The 12,246-nt window shown below is 43.2% G+C and overlaps 1 protein-coding gene across 1 annotated transcript; it reads left to right on the top strand.

Moving 5' to 3' along the window:
* Positions 1 to 75: 75 nt before the first annotated feature.
* supt7l (SPT7 like, STAGA complex subunit gamma) lies at positions 76 to 8,292 on the top strand. The gene is made up of 5 exons (XM_079174210.1): positions 76 to 146; positions 919 to 1,402; positions 1,523 to 1,852; positions 3,080 to 3,312; positions 7,680 to 8,292. Exons 2-5 carry the CDS (start codon positions 972 to 974, stop codon positions 7,985 to 7,987), a joined length of 1,302 nt encoding a protein of 433 aa, XP_079030336.1. The 5' UTR covers positions 76 to 146; positions 919 to 971; the 3' UTR covers positions 7,988 to 8,292.
* The last annotated feature ends 3,954 nt before the right edge of the window (positions 8,293 to 12,246 follow it).

The following is a 12,246-nucleotide window of genomic DNA, read 5'->3' as shown; positions in this document are numbered from 1 at the left end:
TTGCGGAACTAAATACCTCGTTTAGTGTTCAGCCGAGTTGTTTTGCAAGAAGGACGAAAATGCTTAGTTCCGGTGCAACTTCCTTCAAACATACAAGGGATATTGGTTTCAAATGTTAGCAGACGCTTTGTCCATCCCAGTGCAATGTGAGTAGTTGTTGAGTTTTTAGTTTTTATATAATTTAACTAACTAAACAAACATGTACGTACTTAGCTAATAGCGGTTTCGTAGCTTCGTCGTTGCTCCTCCATGAATGAGTTGTTCGTTGTTTTCTCTTTTGGATGCTCATGCTGTGCCAAACTCCAGGCAGACACCTGCCATAAGTTGTTGTCTTGCTTTTCGGCAAAGAAACATACGTGTTAAATCTCAACTCCAGAGCTTGCGTTAATTAATGCAATTTACTTTTGTATTCGGCATACATTAAGTCCACTTTATTGCGTTTTCCGATACTTTTTTTCAGTATTTAACATTACATCACCGTTACTTGCTATTCCTAGTGTGTTTTTTGATCATAAAGGCATGGCTATAATTGCTAGTCTTTTTTTTGTGATTGGTTAGATGTGTCGATATAATCAGAAGACAAGTACATTGTTGTAACCGGACTTAAAACAGAGTCGTGCACGTTTGCCTCCACACAATCAGTTATTCATTCCGCAGCTTTTGAATTATATTTGGCGTGATCGTCCCATGGCAGTTAAAGTTTAACTTAGTTGCCACTCTGGATCAGCAAAAACGTCAGCATTTAAACTATTTTGAAAAGCCAAACAGAGATGTAATCTTATTTTAAGTTGATTGAAGGTGGTGTCAAATGTATAGTTTTCCTTTTTTTTCTTATTAATAATGTGCTGTTGTTTTTACCAACTTCATCCTTAATTGTGATGGTCACTCCAACTTCCTCTCCACCTTTCCAATTCCCAGATTTAATCCGAGTTTGAATCCGGCCCGTGTCTTTCCGGCTTTGATCACCCACCATGATGCGTTACTGGGGCGAGATCCCTGGGCCGGCGGGGGCTCCTCCCAGTCGCAGCTCCTTTGACTTGCTCCAGCGCGAGTTCCGCTCGGTGGAAATGCAGGACCCTCCCCTGCACCAGCCCTCGGCCCAGCGCCCGCGGCCCACCACCATGTTGGACATCCCCTCGGAGCCCTGCAGCCTCACCATCCACACAGTGCAGCTGTGTCAGCATGCCCGTCGCCTCCGTGGCCTCCTGTCGGCGGCCCAGGTTCAGGGTCAGAGCTCGGCGTCCTCTGAGGCTGGCAGCAAGCTGGAGGAGGCTGATGCCAATCTGCCCCTGCGTCCTCCCACCCCACCTGTTATGCCAGATGACTTGCTACCCGTGGACAGCAAAGCCCCGCGGCAGCCCTTCCTGCTCCGCCACAGTGACCCTGAGAGTGACTTCTATAAGTGAGTTCATCTGACCGACTGTGTGGCTGAGCGAAGATAAATATTGCATTTCACACATATGATCTCAGACAATTTATCAACCAGTCATCATTTATCTCTTCTGGCTCTTTCCATCATAAGGGGTAAAGGTGAGCCCGTCACGGAGCTGAGTTGGCCCTCCTGCAGGCCGCTCCTCTACCAGTCTGTGGCCACCATCTTGGCCCACGCTGGCTTTGAGTCGGCCCAGGAGAGCGTGCTGGAGACCCTGACCGACCTGGTTAATGAGCATTACCTGCGCCTCTCCCGCATGCTGCGCGTGGCGGTGGACCGCGAGGCTCGGCTAGCAGCGAGTTCCTTCCCAGACGTGGTGGAGCAAGTGTTCCACGAGGTTGGCATTGGCAGCGTGCTGGCCCTGCAGCGCTTCTGGCAAGTGCGGATCAAGGACTATCACAGCTACATGCTGCAGGTGAGGTTGGGAATGGGTCATAACCGTTAATGGGGTTGTGCCATTTGACAATCTACCCTGTAAGACGATATGAATGAGTTAACCATCCATGATCTTGCCTCACTTTTTATACAGTGCTAATCATTTTTAATATGTGGTTGTATTATGTCATTGTGGCCAATGTTGCAAACCAATGAGCAGCACTGTTTTTTATGCATAAATGTGACGAGGTTTCAGGTATTTAATCCACTGGATTGAATAAAACTGCTAATTTATGCCATTTGATCTTCCAGAAAATGTGTCATATGTCAGTAAATATAGATATGATATAAAATGACATATACCACGACAAAGGATTTTATGTGCCCACACATTTATTTATGGTATTTCTTTTTGCAATTTTCTGAAAGTTGCAATGCATCACAAAGCATATTACTATGCAGGGTACAAATATTCCATTTACAGAAAATGAATCCTCAGCAAGTTTAATAATTAATTGTTATCATGCAAAAAACATTTTCTTGTTCCAGCTTCTTCAATGTGAGGATTTGCTATTTTTCTCACTTATTTTGATTGTAAATTGAATATCTGGTGGATTTGGGACTTTGGGATGCACATACAAGACATTTGAAGAAAGGGTTCTTGGCAGCAATTCATAGAGGGGATGTCCCGCCTCAGCGGAAATATAGATCACCACCATTAACCAACGTCCTGGGGGATAACACTAGGAAATGTCATTATAGGCTCTGGAAAACTATGGACATTTTGTAGACTAAACAATTAATTGGAGAAACAGTCAGCAGATGAAATAATATTGAAAATAATTCCGTTTGGCACAGTGCTTAAAAGACGTTTGTAACGGTGGTGTAAGCTGCCAGGGCTTCGCCACAACAATGCTGAGTCATCTCAGAAAGCATAAAGAACTTTGTACGAGTGAGAACAATGGACCACTTGTGTGCAAGCTGCTTGGAAGTGAGACAGAATACAAACTGAGAGATTCACTTTCTCCGGTGCCAACATGACTTCTAAAGATATACAATTGATGAGTTCTGAGAGCAGAAAGTAGAGCTGATTCTTTGTGTCTTTTAACTTTTGGCAAATCACCGAATATAGTTTTCACAACGTGGTGGATCATGTCTCATATTGATGAATTAAAATACTAGATAATGTAGGCTCAGCTCTTGCATGTCTTTTATGTACGAGCTTTCACCAGTGAAATTGGAATAATAAAAGATTTTCCTCCTCCAGGTGAGCAAAGATCTGTCGGAGGAATATGAACGACTGGTGAACCCAGAGAAGGCTCTGGAGGACTCCAAGCCCCCAAGGATCAAGGAGGAGCCCATGAGTGACATCTCCTTCCCCGTTAGCGAGGAGCCTGAGGCTGACTTGGCCTCTGGGGACCAAGCTCTGCCCATGGGGGTCCTCGGGGCCCACGGTGAGAGGCTGGCTTCGGGTCTGGATGGTGACCATTCTCCTCACACCTCAGGTGAGACCATAGACATTCTTTACAAACGTCACCTGTCGGTTTGAAAACTGCCGCTTCCAAGCCCCGAGATTGACATTTTGGCTGTCGCCATCTTGGTTTTTGGAGCCAGCAGTGACCGTATTTGGATAAGAGCGTGTAGTCGTGGAGGAGCGAGGCCCAACGGCCCAAGTACCGCTAGCATAACAAATGCTAAGCGACCAGCTAGCTAGATTGGTTGGCAAGGTGCTGCTGTAGTTTAATGGGATACTAAAAAGGTGAACAAAAAATGGTTTTAATCAAAATGTGCATACTGTAGACCTGTCACTCAAAGGGGCCACGTCTTTAATTATGCATAACTTTAAGCCGTAATATAATTTCAACGGGTGACTTGTATAAAGATTCAGTTGTACCAGGCTGTAAACGTTTTGACAAGGGGGTCTATAAGGATTGACTCACTTTTCAGTATTTTGGCACTTTCATGGTGGCTTCATTTCTCAGCCCCCGGAGGTACTGATTGGCACTGATGTGGAGGAGCCCCCAGCCTTCTTTTTTTTATTTTTATATATATATATTTATTTTGATTTTACAGCTTAACAAAACAGAACTCCAGAACATTAAGGATACAATACAGAGGGAAAGGAGAAAGAAAAAGGGAGAAAACAACAACAAAAAAGACAACCACAGCAAATAATAACACATTCGCACATCCCCAGTCTGACATAAGTACATCTTGGTTATATCATCAGGTCAAGTCAGCATCGGTACAAGTGTTTTTTAGTCTGGCAGGGCAAAGTCCAGCCCGGAGGGTTCCACCATGTCTAAGACCGGTTTCCATATCTTGACCTTCTACCCCTTCTACCAATCGTCCGTGGAAGGGGTATCTTTAGAAATCCAGAATTTAAGAATAGTCTTTCGTGCTATATACAATAGTATTCCAATCAGTTTAGCGTTGCTGCTGCTCCTTGCACTGCTCTATTTAGCTGCCAAAATACATTGAGGAGGTGAAAGCTCCAGGTCATATCCGATCAAAGAATCACTTCGTCCTTCACTTCTCTCCAGAATGTTTGTATCTTTGCACATTTCCAAAAGATGTGTATAGAAGTACCAACTTCAGAGTTACATTTACTACATGTAGGAGAACCTAGGCCAAGCCTGCCCCTCAGCAGTGGTGTACAATGCAGTCTGTGTAATATTTTAAATGATCATTCTCTATCTGTGCTACAGCTCAGAATGTTAAGTGTGTTTTCCATAGTTGATGTCCATTTATTTTCCTTTATCTGAGCCCCCAGCCTTCTTAATACCACTTGGCAGCTTCCTAATGAGCTGTCTTGCACTGCTTGTAATAAGGCTGCTTACATTATGAGGCTGATTTCACAAAAATGTGTAGAGTGTACATGGTCCTGATTAAACAGTACTTATATCGTTTTTATAGATGCAGATATTCTGCAGTTGGCTAATTTACCAACTGTAGTCTGAAGCTGGATTTATAGTCGACACGGGGAGTCTTGCTGTAGATATCCACGGGATATGTTTTGTAGTTCAGTGTTGGATTTTCTCCCACTGTGCTTAACGACTATTGTACCGTGATCAGGACATATCCAGCGAGGGAGGGAAGGTCAACCTTGTTTCATTGTTGAATGTGAACCTCTCCTGTTCTTTCGCCATATGTATGTATGTTCCATTCACCGTGACAGAGAGCGGAAGGTTTGTACTGGAAATGGTTTGCTAGATGTGTGATGCTATAAAGGAGACAATGACTGGGCCTTTGCGCATCATGCTGGACGTTGTATTCACTTTCAACAATCTGGAACAGAAAACGCAGGCGGCCCATGCTGACCTAACATAGTTCTTGCAGTGCGTTGTGATATCTCCATTATCTTCGTGGCCTCGATGCATCGGTATAGTTCTAGCTACGTGCATCATTGGCTGTTAAATAAAAAACATGCTGTCACCATTGATGCGTTGGATTTAACCAATTCTGCTGCAGTAAAAACCAATTCAGACCGTTCACTGTATGAGAATGATCCCATAGTGGCAGTTCAAACATGCTCGATAAATGGAAATCCGCTTGTAGCAGAGATTTATGCTTTCCATTTCTCTGATGTTGTTCTTCCTTGTAACTGATGCAGTAACCCAGGGGTGTCCAAACTTTTTTCAAAGAGGGCCAGATTTGATAATGTGAAGATGCCCAAGGGCCAACAGTCCCTGCTGACATTATTTTAAACAATACAAGTTGCCTATACATACACACTATTATTTAATAATTATATTTTCAATGACACAGCAGGGATAATTTTATTTTAAATATGATCTTTAAAATGTAGCATTCTGGTGTACTCTGAGAAGAAAATTAAGGGATAAGACATTTACTTTAAGCAAAAAACTAATTTATTATTCAGTTATTAATATTCTCTGGTTGAACAGCTGGATAGTTTTTTTCAATCAATATTATTATTATTAACCTTTTATGTAGACAAAATCCATTGAGAACGAGGTCTCATTTTCAAAAGTTTGTCATTTAAAAACAAAGATAGCAAGAGTAGCGAGAACCATCGCCTGTACAAATAAAGTGATTAGTTTTCATTGAACCCCGTCACTGTATTAACTTCTACTGTTACTGTAAAGCTGTGAGAATTGTGGCCTATCTTCTATTTGCAATTAATATGCATTCAATCCTGTTCAATTATTTAAATTAAAATGAAGAGTAAAGTAATAGCTGTGATCTATACACACCTCTGCATTAGCAACCTGCTGAAATGAAGATACAGGCACCTTAACCCTCTCTATCATTACTTCAGGGCCCTGTTGGGACCGGAAGTACCCTGGCTGTGGTCATCACAGTGAACAGTGTCTGGCAGTGTGATGAGAGGGCACGTGAGCCCTTGTTACTGTAGTTCATCTCCTTGGAGCAGAGGCAGCATTTAGCATACCCTGCCTTATCAATATTTCTAAAACACTGCGACAGCAGGAAGCTGTACTCACGTCTGTTTAGAGTAGACCTCCACCTTTATCCAGGCCCAGCTCCACCTTTATCCAGGCCCAGCTCCACCTTTATCCAGGCCCAGCTCCTTCACATCTCAGCCCTGCATCAAGGTGCGCTACACAAACAGCCTCCTCTCCCTGAAGCTCTTTGACCTCATCATCTCATCAGTATCTGGGCCTCATCATCGTGGTCTTAAAAGTTATTGTCACCACGAAATCATCCTCATTCTACTTTGAGTTAAAAACAACCTGCCAGCAGATCCGCCGGTGTTCCGGTTTAACGTTAACGAGTGACCGCGTGAACTGAACCGGGAATGTTTCATCGCGTTACGTTTTTTTCCTCCTAAATCGCTTTAATGACGAATGTTAACAAACAAAGTTCCGCATGCAGTGGACGTTATCCTTAACCGAGCAAGTCTGAACTGTAACGGAGGGAAAGACGGTGTAGACATCTTAACGCTGATTGGCCAAGACTCGACACATCAAAGATGTTTTATTGCGAAGATCACGTCATCACCTTTTTTCCTCGTCTCAATCCAATCTGAGAAACGCTGGCTGGCCAGATGACCCCCCCCTAAAGAGAAAACATCTACGGATCACGTGGATGATATATTTTCATTCAAAACGGCTAATTTCGCTGAAAAGCGACAAGTTTGCAGGTATGCATTTGACTCGTGGGCCCGCGAAAAAGACCGCTGCTGTGTGGCCAAGTTATCTTGGAGTTGCTTCGCTTTTCTAGCACGGTTGCTCTCTGATAGCTTGTTGAAGCATTAGCATGTTTTGTCTCGTAGTGTCTTTATTTATAAAGTGTATAATGTAAAGACATTATATCACTTAAACAAGGCAACAGTCTCATGACAAATTAGGCAGACACAGTTGTTTCTGTTTTCGGTGAAAAATTATGAAAGCTGCGGCTCTCGGTATCGACTTTCCTTATTTTACTTGCTGTAGCCATGACAGTTGAAGGGTCAGAGACAATTAAAAAAAGCCACAGTTACAGAGTGGTGCTGCCACCATGAGGTGAAAAGAGGAATTGCATGTTGAATTTGTATGATTTATTCATTCCGTTTTGACTGTGCTGGCGGGCCATAAATAATGCATTTTAAGACAGAAGGCGCGGGCCGTATAAAATCTGACCTCGGGCCGTGATTGGCCCGCGGGCCGGACTTTGGACATGCCTGCAGTAAGGTATTCTACTGGGAATTTTAAAAAATGGCACCTCATCCCCAACAATTGCCAGGTCAACACCTTGAAGTTAAAGTCGATGATGGAATGCTTATGCTTGATTTGATGTGCGGGGGAGTTTTCTATGAGCCCGATTAACATTTGATTAATTGATTAACTACTCTTTTTAAATGCACTGGATTATTTATCTTTTTGCTAAATTGGTGCTCCTCTCTGATAAGGTGGAGGTGGGACCAACAACTCCCCACTGTGGCCACAGGTAAAAATGGAGCCGCAGGATGTCGAGGAGGGCCAGGGCGCCGGCCACCACCACCACCACCACCACCACCACCACCACGCCGTCTTGGGCGGAGATGTGTTCGAGGAGGGGGGGCCCATGTCCACCATGAGCGAGTCGGGAGGAGCCATGGCACCCTCTCCCGGGGGTGCGGCGTCAGACGCCAGCTACGCGTCGCATTCGCCAGACTCCTTGATGGGCACCTCGCCCGTCTTCAATCAAAGGCCCAAGAAACGGGCGAGGAAGATGTGAGGACGTATTCCTGGATGGCGGGAGCCCTGAGAAGTGGACTCTGAACTCACCAGCAGCAGACAAAATCTGGCGGTGAATCACACCAGCTGTGCAGCTGTTGATATTAACGGCCACTGCATAAAATGACATCAATGTCTTGAATGACCTGAACTTGAACCGGAACGACAGGACACCTCTCGTCTGTTTGGAACATCACGACAAAGGTGTGTGTGTGTGTGTGTGTGTGTGTGTGTGTGTGTGTGTGTGTGTGTGTGTGTGTGTGTGTGTGTGTGTGTGTGTGTGTGTGTGTGTGTGTGTGTGTGTGTGTGTGTGTGTGTGTGTGTGTGTGTGTGTGTGTGTGTGTGTGTGTGTGTGTGAGATTTTTTTTGTATAGTTTCTCTTGAAGACGTTGCCGTTGAATTCATAACGGGGTTTATTGTTAAAAGAATAAACATCTTTCAGAGTATCAGTTTTGTCTGTTTGAGTTTTATGAAGTGCTTTTCAGAAAATGTAGGAGGGTGACAATTAGCCCTAATGAATTGGAGAACAGGAAAAACTAAGTGGTCCAAAAGCAAATCATTTTGTCAAACAGCTTAATAATTCAGCAGAATGGGTTTGTTTTCATAGAGCTATTAAGTCCCTTTCTCCTCACATACCAATTACTGCCTGTTCCATTCATTAGGATTACAAGATGCTCCACCAAAAAGGACAATACCCCCCCCCCCCCCATGAAGATGCTGTTGTATATTATGATGTATTCCCTTTCTGCGGTACACTTTACTGTACATGCAACCCAACTCGGCGGAACGATCCATACACACACACACACACACACACACACACACACACAGCTACTTCACACACCTGTCAACCTGAAGCCGCTCTGCTAAATTAGCATCTGTTTCAGTCATGAGACAAAGCTGCGAAACGCAACGCCAGAGGCAATTATGGCTTGGTTGTCTGCATCGCGACGACGACATCAATCCGGTCTTAATGGCAAATTAATTACGGCACGCGTAATTCTGCATGCTGAACGAGCAGGCCCCGTTTGAATACATGTGATTTTTCCTTTGTGTAGCCGCCGCCTCCGTGTTCACAATCAGGCAGGTAATTGTCTGTGCCTAGGGGAGAGTGCGGCTGGGGGGGTCACGTATTGACATTCAATAAGCAGCATTGATGGTTTTTGTGTCTTTTTTTTATTTGAGGTGCTGTGGGATGTGGAACAGCTGGAAAAACAAGATCAGTAATCCAGACTTCTGGGTTAACCCTGTTGATGCTAATAACTATAAGCAATGTTACTTGGATCCAATAGGAGTCCTGAATTATTTTCTGCTCTGACATTCTGCCACATGTTGCCAAAAACTCCACAGTTGCAGTAAAAAGGCGGCATCATCAATAATGACTTCATCCATTCCAAACTGCAGTCACCGACCTCACAAAACAAAGTCAGTGCCTTTTAAAGAAACACAAATATTCACATAACCATTTAAATATCAGACTTTTACATACATAAATTATACTCCTTTGCAGAAGGATTTATGTGTGTATATATAATATAAAAAAAGATTACAATCTTGGTTTCAAATACCTTTTTAAATAAAAAACAAAATAAGGACCATTGAAATGACCAGATGAACATTTTTAACCACATTAAATGTGCGGCTCCATGGATGTCAGTACTCGGTCGGTCCACCACTTTGGTCCAGACTCAACATCTAACAGCTGAATTGGCATAAAAGTTTGAACCGACATTTATGGTCCCCAGAGGATAACTCCTTCTGACTTTTGGAGTTTTTGCATGCTGATGTTAGCACTGCTGTCCCTCAGTGCAGGCTCCCATAGCTATGCTAGCACGGCTCCACATTGTGTTTTACACGGATTGTGTAGAGGTTTGTGTAATATTGACACCAAGTCTTCCACCGAAACAAATATTATGGTTATTTTGTCATTTCATTTGTAAATTATTTGTTATTATTTATTAAAGTATTTTCTAACGGGGTTCCCAAACATTGAATGCTAACAACTCCAACACCTAAAATGTGACAAAGGACCCATATTTTTTCATATTTTCAAGCTTAAAACTTCAACGATACATTGCATTCGTTTACGCTTGAGTAACATCTTGATCTGAAATATAACTGGTTTTCATAGCTGTCAAAAAATGTAGTAAAGAGTACAAAATTCCCTTCTGAATTGTAATAAAGTAGAAGTATAAAGAAACCCGAACAGAAAGTACAAAGTTCAAAATTTTGCTTAAGAACAACATTGTAAATAATGTAAAAGTTACTTTCCACCACTTCCGACAATCTTTCTTTATTCTCCAGGGAATATTTTTTCTTCAAAATAATAAATCAACAGCTGTGGTCATGTAACTAACAGGTGACACTGCTCACTTAGAAAGTAAATCTGTTGCCTGCTATAGTTGTGACTGGTGGGGATTGAATGGGTTAACATACAGCCTTGTTATATCTGTGCTGATGCAATGTGACCCCTCAGTTTATCTATAGCTGCTGAGTGCATTTGCACTGGGGAGAAAAGGTGTAAGTACAAAAATGTCAAGGTGTTTTTTTTTTTTTGAGAGGGAGGTCTCCGAGAGTACCCAACAAATGATTAATTACCTTTTCCACGTGAAATAAAATTTCTCCAGCCGAGTGTTGAGTTAGCGAGCGGAATGAGGAATACTTCAGTGTGCGTGACAAGCTCGGATTGTCCTTCAGGGTGCTCATTCAAAAGTAAAGTCCTCATAGGGTTTTATCAGAATCCTATTTATTGTAATCACGTCATACTGTGGAGACAAATAATGAATTACGAGACGGGATGATCGTATCAACAAAAAAAGATGAATCGGCAGACAAATGGGATGTGACGGATAAAAAGGTCCCGTGCTCCACCTGCCACTGCTACAGCCATGTCACTGCGCCACAGATGAGAGATTTGGTTGCACACAGCGTCGGTGTCTCAGTCTGAATCAATCAATGGATATATTTTCTCCTGGGTGATGATGTGACTGAAACTGTCAAACAAAGCAGGAATTGATGCAGTCTCTTCCAGGTGGAATTAATCCATCATCCAGTTCAATTTCTATTTTTGGGAAACACTACATCTCAACATTCACCCAGTGACACAAACATACACTGATGGCTGAGGCTGCCACTTGCCCAACAGGTTCCAATATTCGGTTCTAAATTGTCACACACTCACACAGCCTTCAAGAGCAATTTGGGTTTCAGTATCTTGCCCAAGGACAGTTGGTGACATGCTGACTGGATGAGCCGTTGATCGAACCTGCCAACTCTTCCGATCAGAGGACAATTTCTCAATAATTTCTCTGACATCACCTTTCAGTACTTTGTATTGCACTTTGCTACATTTGAAGCTGCATTCATAACAGAGTAAAACACATATAAAAGTCCCGATAAGCCGTGTGAGAGTGGAACAAAAGACATCAGCAGCTGCACCGTGCAGAGAAGAAGCTGCAGGTGTGTTGCGAGACTGCAGGAGGGTAGAGCAACAGAGCGGGGACACTGCACACAGCTCACACTCCTGGAAAACATACATGTTTGTAAATGTTTACTGGCCGAGCGTAAGGGGCTGTGAGGGGGAACAGCATCCCAGGCCGGGACAAGCAGTGAGTGAACAGTACAAAAAAAAAGTACAATGATGCAATGAAATGAGGATGTTGTCATTATGGGGTTTCGCTATGCTCAGTATTATTATACCTCGGCATAGTAAAAAAAAAAAAAGGGTGCATCTGCTTCGATTAATTACTAGTCACATGAGCAGATTAAGCTAACATGCTAAAATGCTTATGGTGGATCCTCCAGCAGTGACGTCTGCGATCACTGAGAAACGTGTACCTTCCGTGGTGAAGTTGTTTTGTGTCTCTCTGTGTTTGTTTTCTGTCTCTTTGCGGTTGTTTTTGTGTCTCTTTGCGGTTGTTTTTCTGTCTCTTTGCGGTTGTTTTTCTGTCTCTTTGCAGTTGTTTTGTGTCTCTCTGTGGTGGTTTCTCTCTCTCTCTGTTTTTTTCTTTGTATCTTTGTTGTTTTGTGTCTCTGTGATTGTCTTGTGACCCCTTTTGGTCGTTTTGTGTCTCTTTGCTGTTTGGTGGCCCTTTGCGTCAATAATCCTTGACGTGACCTCGTTAAGACGTTGAGCTGGACAGTGCAGCGTGTTTTCACTACCAAATCGTCACCAGGTGTGTTTAAAAAGTGACGCCGAGGGGTCCTGACGTACGTGATGAGTTGCGAGTGAGAACGTGTCGGATACATAGGCTGAGTGAT

The sequence above is a fragment of the Pholis gunnellus genome, assembly GCF_910591455.1.
Source record: "Pholis gunnellus genome assembly, chromosome: 15".
In the NCBI taxonomy this organism is placed as follows: Eukaryota; Metazoa; Chordata; class Actinopteri; order Perciformes; family Pholidae; genus Pholis; species Pholis gunnellus.
This window is presented reverse-complemented; position numbering and strand designations above follow the sequence as displayed.

Coding starts and splice junctions, on each gene's coding strand:
- supt7l (XM_079174210.1), top strand. CDS start 972: ATGATGCGTTACTGGGGCGAGATCCCTGGGCCGGCGGGGGCTCCTCCC. Junction 1,403..1,522: donor CCTGAGAGTGACTTCTATAA/GTGAGTTCATCT, acceptor TTCCATCATAAG/GGGTAAAGGTGAGCCCGTCA. Junction 1,853..3,079: donor AGCTACATGCTGCAGGTGAG/GTTGGGAATGGG, acceptor CCTCCAGGTGAG/CAAAGATCTGTCGGAGGAAT.